This window comes from Limulus polyphemus, unplaced genomic scaffold (genome assembly GCF_000517525.1).
Source record: "Limulus polyphemus unplaced genomic scaffold, Limulus_polyphemus-2.1.2 Scaffold412, whole genome shotgun sequence".
NCBI classification, from domain to species: Eukaryota; Metazoa; Arthropoda; class Merostomata; order Xiphosura; family Limulidae; genus Limulus; species Limulus polyphemus.
The window spans coordinates 577,333-598,499 of record NW_013666022.1 but is presented as its reverse complement, the minus strand read 5'-3'; the positions used below and the strand labels follow the sequence as shown (position 1 = coordinate 598,499).

General features: G+C 32.8%; 1 protein-coding gene across 2 annotated transcripts in view; it reads right to left on the bottom strand.

Annotated features, from left to right (window-relative positions):
- The window catches only part of LOC106458075 (peroxidase-like), an 82,793-nt gene that overhangs the window by 11,095 nt on the left and 50,531 nt on the right, over positions 1–21,167 (bottom strand). For both annotated transcript variants that reach the window (XM_013917530.2, XM_022384201.1), the window contains exons 9-12: positions 20,312–20,431; positions 18,669–18,776; positions 15,389–15,586; positions 10,901–11,037 (exon numbers count right to left, since the gene is read on the bottom strand). In XM_013917530.2, coding sequence (XP_013772984.1) covers positions 10,901–11,037; positions 15,389–15,586; positions 18,669–18,776; positions 20,312–20,431 — 563 coding nt within the window. The remainder of the gene's footprint in view (positions 1–10,900; positions 11,038–15,388; positions 15,587–18,668; positions 18,777–20,311; positions 20,432–21,167) is intronic.

Sequence of the window (21,167 nt, the reverse complement as noted above, 5' to 3'; positions counted from 1 at the left end):
GTTTTGCTTTCAAAAGTCAACGGAACAACCATTATAACATATTCTGTGTAGTTTGTTTGTTTGTTTTGAATTTCGCTACACGAGGGCTATCTGAGCTAGCCGTCCCTAATTTAGCAGTGTAAGACTAGAGGGAAGGCAGCTAGTCATCACCACCCACCGCCAACTCTTGGGCTACTCTTTTACCAACGAATAGTGGGATTGACCGTCACATTATAACGCCCCCACGGCTGAAAGGGCGAGCATGTTTGGTGGGATGCAGATTCGAACCCGCGACCCTCAGATTGTGAGTCGAGCGCCTTATCTACCTGGCCATGCCGGGCCATTCTGTGTAGACACTGATGTCAAACTATCAAAACTTTGACTGTCAGGAAATACAAATATCCTCACGTGATCACACACATACAGACGGTGTTTCTATAAACAAAAGATGATGATCTCATTGTCTCAACACGTCATCAATGGCTAGAAAGAAGAGGCGAAAAACTTTTATTAAAATAAAAGTCAATTATAATACATTGTCGCTATATTTTTACATTATATTTAATATTGAAAATAAACGGTTCAAACTCTACATAATCATAAATTTTCTACATAAATGTAATGTTCACCACAATTTAACTAGAGTTTTTGTATGCTACTGAAATTTTCACATTACATAGTGATACAAAACACTAAACGTGTATTCACAATATTTTATTTCTCAATATTTGAGGGGACATTTTAGTTAGCGTACAATTATTGCATACTGTGCCCGATGTACAACAAACGATCAAATATACAGACTTGTGCCAGTCGACTTAGAATAATTTTTCAAAATGTAAGATTTATTAAATTCTAATTTATGATACTTAAACGTGTGAAGTGTATGAGACTTCATTATACACTAATGGTTAAAAGTATGAAATATATGAAGTTTCATTATACACTAATGGTTAAAAGTATGAAATGTATGAGATTTCATTATACAATACAACGAATTATGTACTTGAATGGTAACAGAGATAGTTGGTTCCAGGTAGTGTTGATAAACTCGTTCACAAGTTCAGCCTACAACAAATTATTTAATTTTTATTTAAATATTAGCAAGCTTCCAATCACAAGTTATGTTTGTTCATTCATGTTTCAGACTCAGAAAAAGTAACTTTTTAAAACTGACATAGATTTTTGAAACAATGTTACGGTAACGTGTATTATCTTTTTCACTTAAAAAGCAGTGCAAAAACTTAACTTTATGTACACTATACTATTTGAACTTATTAGTTTAACAAAGCATCAAACACGTTTTTCATTAATGAACAATACAGAAAAGGAGTTGACAATCGTAATCGTAAAAGAACCTTTAGTTATATATCAAGTGATTATTCTTCAACTATTTCAAAACGGATATTTCCTCAATCACGAACTCGATAGTGGATGACAGGTTTCGTTCAGACAAAACTTAAGAAAGTCGTCGTACATTTAGCATAGGTTGAATATAAGTTTTTTATAGGTCTGTAGGATGGGGGGACTCCAATTATCTCTGCGATTGTCTGCAATTTTTACTTAGCCTGAGACCTAGAGAATGTCATCAAACACCCAGTCCCCTAACTTTTTTTTTCCACCGGCAGAAATAATAATGTTGTGGTGACAATAGGTTCAACATTGTACATGTATTTACCATCAAAAGGTTGTATTTTAATGATGATCACAAAACTATTGTAAAAGTGGATAACATTCACCCATCTCTGCTAGTCACCTTTCGTTTTTTTTTATATAAAAATTTCGGAAATTGTAACTTAAGGAGAACCGTGTGATAATGTGTTATGAATTTAACTTATTCCTGTTACTACAGTGAACTTTACTAAATTTTCGTAAATCTTATAACAACAGAAGAATGACGAAGATCATACACAAACTTGTATGAAAGTTAATTTAATCTTGGTAATCCATACATATTTCAGTTTGTGTTATTTGTAAATATCAAAGGTTATTATGCTGTCAGCTTGTTAGAGTAATTTGTCCCTCAGATAAAATTGAAGAACACTGTCCAAATTGTAAAATGAACGATACTGTTATTGCTTTACGTGCCTAAATGGTTACACCTTCAAGAAGTTAGATTATGTATAGACCTTTGTGAGTCATATTTGTAAAATTATATTTAAATGGCAAATGTGTAAGTTCAAGATTTAAAAAACAGAAAGTAATAGCTTTGAGGCAGAAAATAATTTCCTATTTTGAGAATCAGATATTGAGAATGTACATGTAGTTTTCTATATTGTTATGTAATATGCATGAATAGATAATTTTGTTTTGCTGATTGTTAAGTTCAGTGACATACAGAATCCATTCTTCATTGTTAGAGTTAATGAAGTTGACATACAGTTTGTTTTGCTTGCAAAGTTTATTCTGTAATGATAGACAGTAAATATGATGGATTTATAAAATGTGAAATAAGACACACACACACACACACATATATATAGCTTGTCTTTGATCATAAGAAGCTTGAGAGATACGAAAATAGAATTTCTGGTTTGTCTGTCCAGTTTGTGGAATTCAACGCAATACTTGTTTTTCTCATGTAGTTGTCATGTGACTAATGAACAAAGGTGAAAGCATTAGTCACAGTATTTTACCCTTCAGCGTCCCATACAATTCTGTAGAGATTTGTTTTATTTACACAGTCAAATGTTTGCCCTTAAGCGTCCCATATAATTCATTTTATCTGTAGAGATTTGTTTTATTTACACAGTCAAATGTTTGCCCTTAAGCGTCCCATATAATTCATTTTATCTGTAGAGATTTGTTTTATTTACATAGTCAAATATTTGAGTGTGTGATACTTAAAAAGTCTATACTTACATATATTGCAGATAGAATATGGTGAAACGTGTCAGTTTTAAGCTGTAGTGGAATGGCAATGTGGGGGTGAAGATCTAATATTCAGCACGACGATGGACAGTCAATGTTTTTACGGATTTCAAGTGCATGATCTATTTTGTATAGTTTCTAAAATAAAGAAACTTGGACTACTTTTTTGAGAATGTTCCCAATGTTTCACTTATGGTAACTAATAACATGCTTGAACAAGTACACGTATATACTACAGGTATTATTACATTGAGCTGTATGTCAGTATTTTATAAATTAGGATGTTAGTATATCTTGAAGTTTTGTTCATAAATGTTTCAGTATGCTTGTTAAATATGTGATTTTACTTACATATATTGATTGATATTATTTCGGGTTATGATGAAACATGAGTTTTCTATATCAAATATAAATGGAGATTTGCACATATCATTAGAGATTGATATTCATAAAATGTAATTCATCATATAAGACTAAGTTAGACATATATAGTTCAGTAACTTATAAACTAAGATATTTTCGTAAATTGTAATTAGTATGTGTTGTTGTACTTAAGACAGAGATTTTACTTACACATACTGTATGATGAGAAGTGTTTTTATATAAGAAAAGCACAGAGTATTGACCTGTATAAATTTTAACTGAAAAGATAAGTTGTTACCCTAACAGTTTGCAAATTTGTGTGGAAATATCTGCTTTGAAATAGTTGATAAACTAGTTTTTCTAAGCCTACTAACTGATATCTTACATGATTAGTTTGCATTGAATCATTTATTGATTTTTGTAGTGACATGTCTTTAGTACGATGTTTCATGTTAATTCAGTTTGTTTTCACATATTTGACAGGCAATTTAGTTACAGATTTCAAGTGCACGATATGTTTTGTATAGTTTCTAAAATATAGAAACTTCGATAACTTTGGAGAATATCCTTGTCTTTCATTTATGGTGACTAATAACATGCTAGAGCAAGTATATACCACAGGTATTATTACAATGGACTGTATGTCAGAACTTTATAAACAAAGATGTTTTCGTAAATAGCATATTAGTCTATCTTGAAATTTTGTTAACAAATGTTTCAATATGTGTGTGATACTTAGGTCCGAGATTTTACTTACATATACTAAATATAGTATATTAGTCTGTGATGAGAAGTGAGTTTCATATAAGAAAATCACAGAACACTGATTTGTAACTGATGATTTTTGTGTAATTGCTGATATATCTATAAAGTGTAAATGAAAGATAACACAGGCTTGCAATGGTTTTATTGTCTTGAAATGTTTACATGTTCTACAATAATTCTTATACACTGAATCCGAAAATTATATCTATTTTTCACAAAACGTTATATGTACTTTTACATAAGTGAATCTTCTTAACTGGGTCACATTTTGTTATGTTTAAAATGTTGACAACCACTGGCTATAGATTTCTCTAGACTAATCGCGACGTGAGAGTCTTATCGATCGTTCTATAACCCACGAAAAACACACATAATAATAAAAAATGTTCATTGTGATAAATAAAATAATAATTTGATCTAAGAATGTGTTTTTTTTCTTTTTCAATTTGTAAACAATTCTTACGTGATGGAAATATATATATATATATTATTATAGTAAATCAGTTTTTAAAACCAAAACAACTTTTATGAAGTTTAAGTTCGCAGGCCTGTGTAATTCATGATATGGCAATAATTTCAAAATCCGTGTGAGGAAATATCTGTGTTGAAATAGTTGAAGAATAATTACTTGATATATATAATTAAGGTTCTTTTACGATTACGATTGTCAACTCCTTTTCGGTATTGTTCATTAGTAATAAACATGTTTGATGCTTTGTTAAACTAATAAGTTTAAATAGTATAGTGTACCTTTAAAGTTAAGTTTTTGCACTGCTTTTTAGGTGAAAAAGATAATACACGTTACCGTAACATTGTTTCAAAAATCTATGTCAGTTTTGAAAAAATTACTTTTTCTCAGTCTGAAACATCAATGAACAAATATAACAAGTGATTGGAAGCTTGTTAATATTTAAATAAAAAGTTAACTGTTTGTTGTAGACTGAACTTGTGAACGAGTTTGGCAACACTACCTGGAACCAACTAACTCTGTTACCATTCAAGTACATAATTCATTGTATTGTATAATGAAATCTCATACATTTCATACTTTTAACCATTAGTGGATAATGAAACTTCATATATTTCATACTTTTAACCATTAGTGTATAGTGAAACTTCATAACGAACGAATATGGTCCTTACAGTACTTTTTTGTTGCAAATTTACATTCAACAGTTCTTCTTGACAATTTTCTTATGTTGAGATTATGTGGATGCAGTCCTAATGAATCAAAATATATTACTTTCTCATCTATGAATTGGATCCAGATTGACAATGTATAATTGTTTTTTGCATGATCAAATAATTGATCACCGGCAAACACATCTCCAAACTTTTTTCACGTGCACATATCTTGTGAAAATATTGTTACGTCTCCGTTTGTTAATTGATTTCTCGTAAATTCGTTCCGACGAAACTTTAGCGACACAAGTCCTTACTTAATAAAACTGGTTTATTCTTTCCTTATATAACTTTACGATACACTTAATTTCAACAATCGCGCTAAAGCAAACGCTATAACAACGAACGTGCTCAACTTCAATAATACTCTCTGACTGCAGATCAGTTACTCACTGTCTACACACACACATTGTCACGTCACGCCGTGACCATCTTATATATATCAGACCACCCCCCAATCTAGTAAATGCTAGAGCACTCCCGAAGGAACGGGATAGTTCTAGAAAGCAGGTGGCGTGACACTAGTCACGTGACCTCGCTGACGCAACAATATCGAATAAAATTTTAAAGTGTTCATAGCTTGTTTCAGACAATGTTCTGGAAGACACCTGCTGTTTTGGTTTCAAAAGTCAGCGAGACAACCATTATAGCATATTCTGTGTGGACACTAATGTCACACTATCTAAACTTTGACTATCGAGAAATACAAGTATCCTCACGTGATCACACCCATATTGACTGTGTTTCTATAAACATGCTGCATGTTGCATACTGTGCCTGATGTACAGAAAATGATCAAATGTTCAGACTGTGTCAGTTGGCTTAGAATAATTTTTCAAAATGTAAGATTTATTTAATTCTAATTGATGATAATTACATAAACATGTGAAATGTATGAGACTTCTTTATACATTAATGGTTAAAAGTATGAAATGTATGAAGTTCCATTATACACTAATGGTTAAAAGTATGAAATGTATGAAGTTTCATTATACACTAATGGTTAAAAGTATGAAATGGTGCGCGTGTGTTAATGGACAATGTTGTATATAATATGCTTATTATCATTGTCGACATGTATCCAAGAAAGATCAGTCTTTAAAGATTTAACAAACAATGGTAAATGTTGTTATTCTATAATAGTGATGGAACATATTTATTATGTAGTAATATGTAAGTTGTGATCTCGTTCAAATGGCGGATAACAGCAGATTTGTTAAAATCCTATGGACAGTAATATTGTAGTTAGAATAATGGTTTTAACATAATTAAAGGAAGACATTAGTGACATAATCATATGTGGAAGTATAGTGTCCACCCTTATAAAAGTCGTGTAAGATAAAATCATATAGTATCACGTGTAAAATGAAATATTTTGTCAAGTTATATTGATATCATAAAGTCAAACTAGTGAAAGTGAAGGTTTTAGTTATTGGATGATATTCAAATAAGCATCTTTCTTTACACTAATTCATTAGTTCTATATTTAATTAAATTTTCTGGCCAATTATATGTAAATTGTACAGAAAAAGGACGATTAACACTAATTCATTAGTTCTATATTTAATTCCATTTCCTGACTGTTTATATGTAAATTGTCCTTAAAAAGGACGATTAACACTAATTCATTAGTTCTATATTTAATTACATTTCCGGACTGTTTATATGTCAATTGTCCTGAAAAAGGACGATTAACACTAATTCATTAGTTCTATATTTAATTACATTTCCTGACTGTTTATATGTCAATTGTCCTGAAAAAGGACGATTAACACTAATTCATTAGTTCTATATTTAATTACATTTCCTGACCATTTATTAATAAGTTGTCAGGAGTTTTTGTTTCAACACAGGTTGACAACGATAATGAGCATGATATTTATACAATATTGTCCACACACACACAGACGAATACACACGAACTTAGTTTATAAATGCAAACCAACCTTACTTTACAACAATCAGCTTAGTTATACTTTCACATTTCCTGAACATTAATATGTAAATCGTCCTGAAGAAGGACGATTAATTTTTAAGTTTGGATCCCACAAAGATAGCAATGACATGTTTGTTCATGATTTTGTTGTAATACATTTTCATGTACATACGTCCTTAATAGATGCGTCTTTTTATGTAGATCAGATTGAAAAATATTTATTGGGAGAAAATTAATAAATTGTTAAAAAGAAATAATATGTCCAGATTTTTTTTTAATTATAACCGTGTTACCGAAACTATTTGAAATAATTGCTTGATTTATAATTAAAGAGTCAAATAGTAAGTTTTAATTATTGCATGATATATAAATAAACGACCTTTTTAGGATGATTTAAATATAAATGATCAGGAAATGTATAGAACTAAGGAACTGGTGTTTTATACCGACTGTATTAATTAGTCATGTTGAGACATGTTGATCAAATATGTGCTGGTCTCTGACATATTGGTCGCCTGTTTTGGCGTCTTAGCAACACGTCCCAAGCAATGCACCACTGGCGACAATTTGTGGAACTATAACTTCATCATCTCTACCCTTTCTCCTCCCTCCATATTGCCTGACGACCCTCTACTAAGGCGGCATCTTTTAGGCAGTAAAGTTAGGGCGTAACTACTAGCAGGTAGTGTAACATCCAAATGTTCTGTTGGTCATACTATCCTGGCGTCAGAAGGACTAGCTCACTAATGTTTGAACTTGTCGCAATGATTTATATACACCAAAATGTTGCATTTAACTTTCAATACGTGATGTCTATCAAGATAACTCATCACGTCAGACTAAAACTTTTGCCGTCATAGTGACTGCCATTCATTATAAAATATTCATTTGTATTGTTTAGAAAAAGAGGGGAATGAGCAATAAGAAAATTGAAAACAAGGATGATGTAGGAATGACAATGTCAAAAAGTACAGAACTACGGAAGGGATGAATACACAAAACCATACAAAAATACCTACATAAGTTGCCACTTAATAAATTTTACAAGCTTATGGGAATTCGCTATTCTAATACTTTGTAGCATTATTCAGTTGAAATACTTTTATTCAAATCTAAATTCGTGCAAATGAAAGGAATTCAACATTTAGCAATTGTAAATAAAAGTTTTTCTTGGAAAGATTCGGTTACGTACGCAGGGAGTTTTGTATGGTTTTGTGTATTCATTCCTACCTTGTTTCTGTACCTTTTTGGCATTGCCATTCGTACATCATCCTTATTTTTTTTTCAAAAGTTTGTTATTACTTGTTGTAATTTAAAGATAAGCATAGTTGCCAACAGTTGGTAAGGTCCTGAATAACATATTCTCAAACGAAATGGATAACTGATTTCACACTGACATTAGGCAAGGTTTCTTTTGGTAATCGAATAATTATAGTTTGATACTAAAATTGTATTTTGATGAATATTAACTTTAGTGTATATATGTGATAAATTCACACACACACACACACATACTAATGGCCAACAGTCTGAATCTAAGATATTAATACTGAGCTTTTAATGCAATGTTGTAAAAGAAAAATTTATTTTGGTTTATATGTGATATTTAGACTCTTTTGGTATTGGAAGTCCATTTTAGAACATAGCAGCTTGAATATTTAATATCTAGCAAGTTTACATTATGACATTGATCAGTCATGAACGCAACTATTATTTTAAGACTATCAATCAATGCTCAGTGGTTCCTTTAATTTTTGCTAGAGAAGCTTTCTAGGCTTCCATAGGTTAGTTTTCCCTAACAGTACTTTTCATATGATGTTATAATTTTCCAATCGGACTGACATCAGGACTTTGGCTGTACATTTCATAACTCACCAGTGCTCTTCTTTCTCCTCCAAGTATCTCTCATTTAAAATGACAGTACTTTTTGGATCATTCTGCTGTTGAACTTCAAATAGCAGGTAAATTAAACGTCATATACTGTGTAATGCGTGAAAAACCAAAATATTTTTGTGCTGTTCCTTTTTTTTTACAATACTATGAATTTGATGAATATCCCTCTTTCCTACATTATAAAAACATCCCACACTGTCATAGGCTCACCACTATGTTTCGTTGTTTCGATTACACACACTAGCCTAAATGTTTTGTAAGTAATTATAAAATGTCCAGTGTTTGTTTCTACATTTTTTAGCTAATTGCCCTATTCATTTTTACTATTTATTTGATTCTTAATAAAAAATTTAAAACTCGACAATATACACATGAAATTTGTCTTTTTCTTCTGGATATTTTTCAAATCGTTTTAACGTTAAAATTATTCAAAACACAATATCTTCTTCGATGACGGGGAACCCACTTTAATACTAATAATGCTTGGAGACGACTTGAATGGGTAATGAAGAAAAACTTTACCTGATGATGACAAAACCTTGTCGAAACGTTGTACATTTGCTGTTAAACTTATATTAAAGTTTTTCTCATTACCCATTCAAGCCGCCTCCAAGCATTACAGTATCTTCTTGTTTATATATTTTGTTTTGGACGTCACTTTCTCTTATTAGGCTTTAAACTCCCAATAGTTCTTTGATCCCTACCATTTAAAACACCAAGTGTTTCTACTTATTATGAAAAAGAATCCTTTGAGTTCGTTTTTTTTGTTACTTAATTCGGAATGATTTTTCTTATTTTTACAGTTTTAGCGATGTTGGAACTAGAACATTCTTTGGTCAGTGTCGAAACTTTACCACAATTCATTAAACTGAAATAGGAGTTTTCATGACTTAAAATAGTTGTGAAAAATAAACGTATCGTCGTGAAAACATCTATCAATGGATCAAGCCTATTCAGCCCAAATTAATGACAAGCAGTAATTGATGTGCTATTATCATGTGATAATATGGACGAACTATAACAAGTTCTATGGCGCTTCAGCTTGAATGAGACATTCCATCCCGATTATTGACATAGTGCACTGTGTACGATTATTTTTAGTGTAATTATATGACAAAAAGAGAATATAATAACACAGAGAAATACCGTTAATGTTTTCTCAACAGTGATTCTCATTTTTTCAAAATTTGATAACAAAATATATTTTTTTTCTTGTTTTTTTTTCCATTGGTAACTGTGGATATTTATCCTTTATTGCTTGTGACATAAAACTGCTTACAACTATAATTACCGGTTATAAGACGACATTTTTGGATTAATAATTAGGATGTAAAATTCATAGTCGCCTTATAATCGCGGCTGATCACAGGCCCATTCACTCTACTTTAGCCTGTCGCATTCCTGAATGTCCAGATAGCATCCCTCTACGCATGCGCACCAGATGTTTGCTGAAGGCCATTGCTAATTTTTGCAACTAATCCACCTGCAGGCTGTTCAGTTATAGTATTGGTTTTGGTCGGACCTTAAAAAATGACTTTATGATGCTAATTTTTTTTTCTTTCCCATGGTTTCTGAAAATGGGGGTCGCCCTATAATCAGGCCAATATATGATCCCATGAAGTATTTTGTTATAAATGTATATTAAATTTTATGTGTATGCAAGATGATAGAAAAAAAGAGGAAGATAAAACTGGAGAAAATATTTGTTTTTAAATCAGATCTTTTTTAAGTTCATCATTCTCCATATACCCATTTGCAAGAGTACCTGACTTAAAGTATTTCATTTTCAACACATGAATTAGAGAAGAAAAATTACTTTTTCAAGAAACAGTTTGTCCAACCAGACAGAGAATTTTTCAAGTATAGTACCCCTGAGTAAATTATTGAATAGATTTTTTTTCAGCGACTTACCCGCACTTGACTGTGGCCAAATCGGAAAGCTGCAGCTGCGAAGTTGTTGTTGAGAGACGCGTCTACGTCATCATCGTATCCGGAGAAATATCCGTCCTCAGCCAGAGTAAGATTATATTTTTGGATAATATCTTTGCCTAAATAATAACAGTAATCACCCCGTAATTATTTAACTTTGAAGAAAAATATTGAAAACAGTGCAGTTAGAGCATTTAATGTGAAAAAAAAATTACAAATATAAGATTTGTGAACATCTTAAATCTGAGATCTAAAAGTTCGATAGTTCACAAAACTTGTAATACTGATCAATACTCATGGTAGTGAGTCGTACGGCTAAGGAACCTCACACGTTTCAACAGCTACACTTCAGATAGTCGAGACTGTAAACCACCAATACATTAGTAGTTAGCACATAAAATATGAAACAAATCCTTGGAACCATTGCAGAGATCTGGCCTAGCCGAATTTTACCATATAGTTCATTTTCGTTTTCGCACACCGAATTTGTTTTTATGGCGAGATTGTTGAACCTTCAAACCTCAGTCACCATCTTAATGTTTGTCAAACTGCTTTGAAATTATTATCACTACTTCCTTCATGTTCACTCTACCAGCAATAGTGTTTGTGGTTCAAAACAATAAGTGTTGGCCTACAGGGCTGGTTTTATCTAAAACAAAATCTAGGTTTTAAATTTACTATAAACTTTACAGGAATAAACAATACAATTACTTTTGTTTTTGTGTAAAAGTTCGTGGAATTCTGACGAATATTATATTGTAAGTTGCTTCTAAAATTGTAAATTGCCAGTGCCAATGAGTGGAATTTAGATTGGCTTCATATGTAAACACGCGAGACTCGCGAGTTTTAATTGTTGAAGTTTAATTTATAAGTATATTTTCCATACACTTAAGCCTATATACTCATGTGCACTGTAGCTCGTGCTTGCTATATAACCGTAGGATTTGATTGTATTCCAGTATTATTTACTGTTCACTGTGTGAGTGGTGTGTGTTTACTGTCTACGAGTTATTATCATGTACCTATTAATATATGGGCTTGGTAAGTGGTTTTGGCTGACTGGCAGGTTTGGGCCAGAACTGTCGAAGTTTTGACTATGACGCACTATTCAAATGTGATATTAATATGTTGTGTATGCCTAGTGCTAACATTAGCAAGGGTTTTTGTCGTTAGATACATGTGTACAAAGGTATAAGTATTTCACAAAAAGATATGATATCTAAACCAAAAACATGGGTGTAAACAAAAAAAGGCGCGTCCAAAAAAAACGTTATTTGTTATACAAACAGAGACTAAATGAATTGATATCAGAATGCGGCCAAGGCAATCAATTGTATTGGATACATAGTTTAAAATTGTTTGCTAAAAAAAAAGTTAACTCTATACATGGTTTAGAATTATTTTGTTATGGTTATCAATTTGTCATTTGGCTGCTTTTGTGTATGTTAGTATTGACATACGATTATGTGTATATTAGTATTGACAAAAAAAAACAAGTAACACATACTTGTGCTGTCGTTAGTAAAACTGATAAACATAACAAAGTAATTTTCAACCAAGTATAGAGTTTAGTTTTTTTAGCAAACAATTCTAAACTATGTATCCAATAATATTGATTGCCTTGGCTGCATTCTGATACCAATTCCTTCAGTCGCTTTTCTTGGACGCGCTTTGTTTTTTTTTTTTTTTTTTTTTTACAGCCAAGCCGTTTTTGGTTTAGATGTAATTAAAAGTATAAGGACCAGCAAAATAATTTACTGGCAAGTTTCAAGACTTATTGTCATGTCTTTGTATAAGTCTAAATTTAAACCTCATTTGTATTTAAATTTTTCTATTTGTATTAATAAAATAAAAGATGGAAAACTTCCACCATAGATCTTCCTAATCCAAACAAAGTTTCATGTATCTTACTTAGATATTTCTGGTAATATATTGACCACGTGGCATTTTGAAATAGACAACAAATAAAACGTTGTTCATCACATGCCCTTGTTACCTACAGGAACGTTTAGGAACCAACTGTCGACCATACCTTGTAGTGTATAATAAGGAAATTATTAATTAGTTGAGTATATTTCACACTTTTTAGTTGACAAAGAGGAATATCTGAAAATCAATATTTACTTATTGATGTTAAAAATGAAAAAGATTTAAACAGAAAACTAAGTCGGCATTAGTAACTGTAGTAATGCAGATTGTATATATACGAAGGATAATAACGTTATGTTAAAACCATTTTGGAGTATCACTACGTCGTTTACAGATATGTCGCCAGTTATGCTTTATCTGACGACCGTGTATATCGACACTAGCTCTGTAGCATAGTTTGCTTAGTAAAAGGCTCCGCCGTAAGGTCGTCGTGTCCAAAACACACGCTGCTCCTTCTTGATGTCTTCCTATAAATCATCTTGTGCCCGATGACGACAATTTCACAGCACTCGTTTCAACAGCCCGACCTCACAGAAATACATAGAGGCTGCGTCCGGCGAGTTGACCGCTATTTCTTCATACGGAATAATATGAATATCCGCTTCATTCTTCAGCTGTTTGGGGTATGCGTCATTTGAACGGATATATCGTGAAAACACTCATGACTTGGGTTGCTTTTAAAGACGAAAATCCTTCTTGATTATCTTGTGCAATGTTGTCTGGCACACTTTAAGGCTTTTCCCATTGACCTTTGCGTTCATCGTGGATTCTCATCTTTGCACATGGCTTACCACGGCTAGAGTATGACTTGTTTCAGGTCTCTTTCTGATTGGTCCTGGTGCCCCAAGTTGAACCATATTATTTTGTTTATTGTTAAATATAAGGGATATTGGCATCTTGGAAATCCTGAACCCCCGATTTGAATACATCTTTATGATTTAAATGTATGAATGTCTTGCGTCAGTAAGGGCTGTTACATAACCTACCCAAAAGCGAATAATTTTCGGTAGCATCAAACTATCTACCAAATCCTAAACAATGTCAAAATGTAATTCTGATAGATGCCTTTCCACCGCGACTTTATATCATATGTGATTCTCATGTGAGCTACTGATTTGTATATTAAAAATCGCTTTAATATAATGTACTCATCCCTCTTTATGATAAATTTTGTGAAGATTGATCTAGTTTAACTACGTTTCCCAAAATACTAAGTTATCAATTAATTTTCTAAATATATCTTGAACCTGTAATGTATACATACACACATAAATAGGGGAAAAATAAAATTTTAACTGAAAGTAGAAACATTGGTTCTTTGTAGAATTACTATAAGAAGTATCTTAAACAACATAAATGCTGCAATAAAAAGTACACAAAGAAGTACAGTTATACAAGTTCGATAGAAGTTTAAATGATTTTCAATCCCTACTTTGGTTGGCATTGTGATCCGTATAGTTAAATGAAGCAGTCTAAACGGATCACAATTTAATTATTTTTTCCTATTTATTTGTTTAGTTTTTATATGTCTATGGAATGGACACAGCATTTATAAACTTTCAGTATAGCCATATCACTGTAGTTATAACTTTTACAAGAATTAAGACCACAATCACAAATTTATAAAATTTAATTCTTACTTTGGCCTACAGATAAGTGTATAAAGCTGCCAAAGTATGGATTAAATTTTATAAATTTATGATTATGGTTTTCATTCTTGTTTCATTACTTGTTGTAGCAGGATTCCTACTTCATTTCAAAATTCATAATTTTATAATATTTTTGTTTGTTTACGCTTATGTTATACCTGTATAAAGTATATACTTTACCTTTAGAAACTGTCACGTGTCTATCCATCGATATGTAGCGCCATCCGTTGGGTTGAAAAGATATTTAACTACGTGCATGATATGTTTACCACATATATTATACCTCTGTGTGTGTGTATATATATATACATATCTGTGTGTGTGTGTGAATTTTTATCGGAATATCAAAAGTAGATACCTACAAGCCAGTCAAGTAAGTTGAAGAAATCTTGTAGCGATAGTGCGAGTAGTGATCAGGTAGGTATTGGACGAAAAAGTTACTGTTTTAGAAATTTGTGTATTGTTTTACCGGATATGTTAGCGACCTTTTTAGCGTATTATTAGTATATATGCGCACAATATATCGTAACCAATACTTTGAATGGTGGTTTTTCGCTTAGGAATTCGATAGGGTGGCTTTTTGGCGCGTCAATTATTTGGAATCTTTGTCGATTCCTACTATTAAGTACTACCGTACTTAATAATATATAGCTTTTGCACACGATATAAAACACATCAAGAGCTTTATACTATTGTAATTTAAAGGTCTAAGTTAAGCAAAGATCTCAAAATGTGGTTAGGAGTATTTTCTCACTACTAGTTCACAGTCTTAATGCCAAAAAATGCTAGAAAGAAACATTAAGTAATTGAGATATTTGAAACAGTATTCTAAACGAACTGTGAAAAGATAGAATAAACTGTAAACGAAAATGAAATTGTTTCTTTGTCTTACCTAACAATAATGGTAAGTATTCACTGTAAGTTATATGCTGAATCTCGGCGATGACAATTCGACGTGTCTCTTGAAAAATGGTTTCATCAGAACAATTAGTATTTAAATCTTGAATAATTTTAGCAAGTCTGTTGTGTTCTCTCATCCAGATGGCGTGCATAACCATGAGATTCACGTGTTCGTTTGTACGACTGTCCCCTGAAAACAAAATTTTAAAAACAAGATATTATACAGACTATAATAATGAGAGCGAGATAAAAACAACAAGAAAACCGGCAGTATTTCAAAACGTGCTGCAAATTGAACGCTGGAGAAAATGATAAGCTTATCAGTTTAGCATTATATTTCCAATGACAAACCGCTAACAAACTGTAAACTCTGTGCAAGGTACTTGTCTCGGAGAAAAGTCTGATTTTATGCAGAAAGAAAAAACAAGAAGTGACGATCACGTCTTCTCAAAGTTTAATAACTTTTTTATTGCACATTGAACGAAACTTTATAGTCTGGGCTGAAGAAGATTAAAGGACAGGTTGTCGTCTAAGCAACAGTTTGGCAACTCTTGCAATAGTTTTGTACTGGTAATGATTTAGTAACCATAGATACAAGCTTCTATTATGTGTGTGTGTGTGTGTGCATATACATATATAAAGTCACAGGAAACTTCCAAACTGCTTGAAAGTAGTTGTTTGTTTGATGAGGAAACTTATTCAAAATACTAATAGTTTGTTTTCACTCCATACCTTTTAATTAGGTTTCCAAAACTATCAAAATATAAATAAAATAGTAAAATATATCAAGAAACGAACCTTGAGTATAATTAGCGTTTGTTTAAAACGTGTGGAACCACTAGAGGATAACAAAGAAGCCAGCCCCTAGTGACACAGGGTGTGTCTGCGGACTTGCAACGCTAGAAACCAGGTTTCGATACCCCTGGTGGGCAAAGCATAGATAGCCCATTGTGTAGCTTTGTGCTTAACTTCAAACAAATAAAGAAGCCCATACTGACGTGATACATTTTTCACATTCGACAAAACTGATGATTCAATTATCAATAACACAAAGACCTAAAAGTCAGGTTAAATTACTGATTTTACTGTCCAAACATTATGTGGCAATCGAGGGTTAACATGTGAACATATATGACTGATTACAAACAAACATATTTTGCTTAACCCCTTACTGGTAGATCTGCTTGAAGTACAAAAGAAAAAATGAAAGTTTAGAAACCAGCTAAACAATTAAGAATTTCCCATTTGTGTTAAGTCTACAAAATAATTATAATAACAACTATAATTCTTGCTATTATTTTATCAATGACGCTATTCCACGGAAAATCCCATGTTAGAGCAAAGCAGCATTAAGTAGACTGACTATAATATACCTGGAAATTAGGGTGAACGAGTTATAATAGCATGACTGGATGTTTGGTTGGTTGCATTATGATATCTCTGGTATTTGATGGGTGGGTTATGATTGAGTGATGTATTATAACCAATGGTTACTTTATGATTTTGTAACCCTCTTTGTATTTGCAAACGACTTAGAATAGATACATATATATTCATAGCCTTACACGCAAGTATTAGACACCCTCTTAAAGTTTGTGCAATGTATCCAAATTTTTATATTACTATATGACTACAAACTCCTATGCCTAAGTTAAAACATTGTTGTAACTGTTCTGCTGTTGGTTGTTTTCTGATTTCCATTAGTGTTTTTGTTTTTCAAAGAGATAATCAGCACCACTAATATCCCGAATAGACAGTAGGCGACACGCCCTTCCGGCCAAATTTTAGCCTTAATTACAACATATGGGCGTCTGTATGGATGTGTTATAACATACCTGGGTGTTAGGGTGGCTGGTTTGTCACATACCTGGATGTTTGGTTGAATGTATTTAATATCTAGTTAAAGTAGATTCATTAAACATCTAAGTAGTTTGGGAAATGTATTTTATCACATTTAGCGATTGGGTGAGATATAACATATGCTTGTCACCTAAAAAGCTTTTTATGTATATTTCTAGCTACAGGTTTTCCAATGCGACATTGCACTGTTGGATTTCTGATGAACCAAACACGTATGGACGGGGCGTGGCCTAGTAGCTAGCGTAACCCGATTGAGGATCACTATGTTCAAGGTTATTGTCGCTAACCCACCCAACCTACTTAGCACTTTCAACTGTGTATGCGTTGCAATTCCTTTAATCAATTTAAAACCAGACAAATCCCCCTATGACGTTAGTTGCTGATTACTGGCTGCTTTCCCATTTGTCAGTTGGCTTTATTTAATCCTAGGAGAAATCCAATCCAATCGAGCATGGTAGGAATTTAGGTTAAAAGTATAACCAGGGGCGGTCAGAAACTTCTTAATCCTAGGAGAAGTCACTGACCTGGCCTCTTAAAACATGTGCCCATAAGCTGTCGTTCAGGCGAAAATACAAAATGTCCAAGATATATTGCTAAAGATGTCGTTCATGGCGTAACGTCTCGCATCTTCAGCAACTTGCCACGCAACATCTTGAAACCTCGGCGACATGCCAAGCAATGTCTAGAATCTGTGACATCATGTCACGTAATGTCTCTAATCTGCAGCTACATGTCACTGTATTAGCATATTACAAATCGTTCATAAAGTGTATTTAACTTTCTGACACCAACTTTAGGTTTCCAGCAAAATATGTAGATAGATAAAAGTCTAACTTGAACCAGTATAATGAACATTTATGATTAATGATAATAGCTATTTTTATCATTAAAAAAACATGTGTGTGTGTAAAGCAACGATAATTAGACGGGTTATAAATATTTTATTGCCTATTCTAATGATTTGAAGGCGGTTTCTGGAATAAGTCGTTCTGCTGCACGCTGGATTGATAAGTGATAAAGTGTAAAAAAGCATTCTATTCTTGATATCCTTAGTACAGTCACGCACTGTACGTAAACAATGGTTTGTTCCAACTCCGAACATTATGACTCAAGTAGAACCAATCTATGGATACTGTTGGAAGAATTTACTTGCAAAGGTAAAGATCTGAATATAATTCACAAAACAGCTGATTAACACACACACATATGCAGTATTGGAAAACTTTAAGAAGATGCAACATCCCTTCCTAGCTAGCAAGCAGTAAACAAGTTTCAAATTTGACTGTTTTCCTCAAGTTGCTGAAAGGTTTAACAAACGTATAGTAAACATTAAATATTTAATACCCTAGATCATTTCCGAAGAATATTTTATTTTTCCAAATGTAGAACAGCGAGTTGAAGATACTACTCACCAGATATAAAGCAGTATTGACGTCGTTCTGGATTTCCACACGAGGTTTTTTTATCTTTCTTCATCGGTAACATTTCTCTTCCACGCATGTTACTCGACTTCAGCGTTCCTTGAAGAAAAAAACAAAAACCAGTAAATTATTTAACAAAAAGAGTTTATCCCTCACATTACCGACTGATCGCTACTGGCGAGGTTAACATATTGATTAATTTTATTGTTTTGCAAGTTATGACATTCGGTGATCCCCAGAGACTCGGCGGAAACTCTTGAGGCTTATAGCGCTAAAAACTCTTACTTAGATCAAATTATTATTTCGTTTACCACAATGAACATTTTTGTTATTATATTTTTCAACAAAAATACAAACAAACTGAAGAAAGTGGAAGAACATTGATATCAAACGAATATGCATCCTCATTCATCCCGATTCTTTTGTGAAATATACGTCTTTAACTCTCAAATTACGTGTTGTGGTCTTTCTTTTATATATTGCCTTATGACGTTTTGTGAAAAATCTGTACGTGATGGAGAAAAATAGATGTCATTTTCGGATTCAGCCTACAGGATTTACTGTATAATATGTTAACATTTCAAGACAATAAAATCATCGCAGGCTTGTGTAATTCATCTTAAACTAGGCTATTTCATATCTGGTTTTATTTAAGAATCCATAATATTTCTAAACATGTTACTTTTAGGTTTTAGCATTACTTTGAAATTTTTAGACATATTTTTGTGAAGAACAGAACGTAGAAGTCCTGTTGTTGTTTTTTCATTAAAGATCGTCATAACATTCATTTTGACCATGAGCACTGCCTTAACTGCCTCAACATTCAAACGTGGGCAGGTCTGGGCTTCTCACCCCGCATAGACAAAACTTTCGAGAGAGTTTGGCAGCAGGAGGGTACGTGTTACAACAATGAATAAGTGAAGTATGGCTGTTACATTAGTGATTCGATGTGACTGACACTTTGATGTTTTTATCATAAAACCGGGACGATTTGTGCGTTTTCTCGGGACACTGGGACAAACTACCAAAAAAAGGAACTGTCCCGGCAAAACCTGAACGTCCGGTCACTCTAGTGTGTGGATGCATGTCTGACTCATATGTTATAAAAATCATGAAACAGAAAAATTCATAGACTTCACCAGCAATATGGAACATAAATAATATAGAAAAAAATGTTTTAAAAAAAAGCAGACATGGTATAAGGTGATCCATATCAGTAATTCTAGGGTTAAAATACGCATCCTCTCAGAACTACCCCCCTCCCAGAGACTGTTTGAAAATCAATTTAATTTAGTTTAAGTAGCTACTTTTTAATATTTAATACATTGTGCATCTACACCAGAAGGACAATTGTTGTTGTAGTCGCACGACTACACAATAGGCTTTTTCTACGATCTGTCCACAGTATGGAATCGAACTGTGGATTTTAGCGTTGTAAATCCGTAAAATTACTGCTGACCCACCATAGCGTACGAAGAACAGACATAAAAACTACAGAAAGACCGAAAATGTATGTAAGCGTGGGGTCAGCACGAACAAGAACAGAAAAGTAAAATAGCGGAATATAGTAAAAATAGAAAAGCCCAAGTAAACGCTCTTTTTGTTAATATTTTAATTTAAATTTTCAAACTTACCTCCTTTATAACTGCGTAATTGACTAGCCAGTTCGTCCGTGGAACCGTACACACCAGATCCATCCAAAAAGGACGTAATCTGGTTTAACTGTTGTCTTTGGCCTCGACAGCTTTTTTTACCTATATATATCGAGAAAATAGATATTATTTTGTCTAAAAGTAGCAGTTTGGTGGAATTACAGCTACAGTTTTTTACATGGAATTCTCATCAAGTATTTAAGTAAAATTTAACCCTTAATTGTTAAGTTGGGTCTGTATGACTCGAATTTAAGGGGAACGGAAGGGAGTGCAGTGCTCAATGTTAAAGTAAATATGAATTTCACCCCATCCCCTTTCCTTTTAACAAAATCATGCACATAAGGAAATGTTTCGAGAGTGAGACTTCACTGGCTGATTTATTCTCGATGGAATCACGCGAGTACAGCTATAGTCGGACTGATTGTCCTTGTCCTAAATATTACCTTCCTCAACCATATGTAAGGTTAGTTTTACTTTTATCTTCTGCTAAGTTATTATGACTACTCTTTATTTTGATTCAGTTAGTGACTGATCGATGTGGTAATTAAATTCACAGTATATACATATATATATATACACACACATGAGAGTGCCAACATATTGTTGCGTCAGAGAGGTCACGTGACTAGTGTCACGCCACGTTTCCTAGAAATATCCTGTTCCTTCAAGAATGCCCTAGCATTTACTAGATATGTGTTAGTCTTGTATATATATATATAACACGGTCACAACGTGACGGGGACAGTGCAATGAGTAATTGAATGTATGTTGATAAAATATTGTTGGCCACGTGAGACGTGAGTGTTTGTTATAGAGCGACTGTTGAAATTAAGTGTAT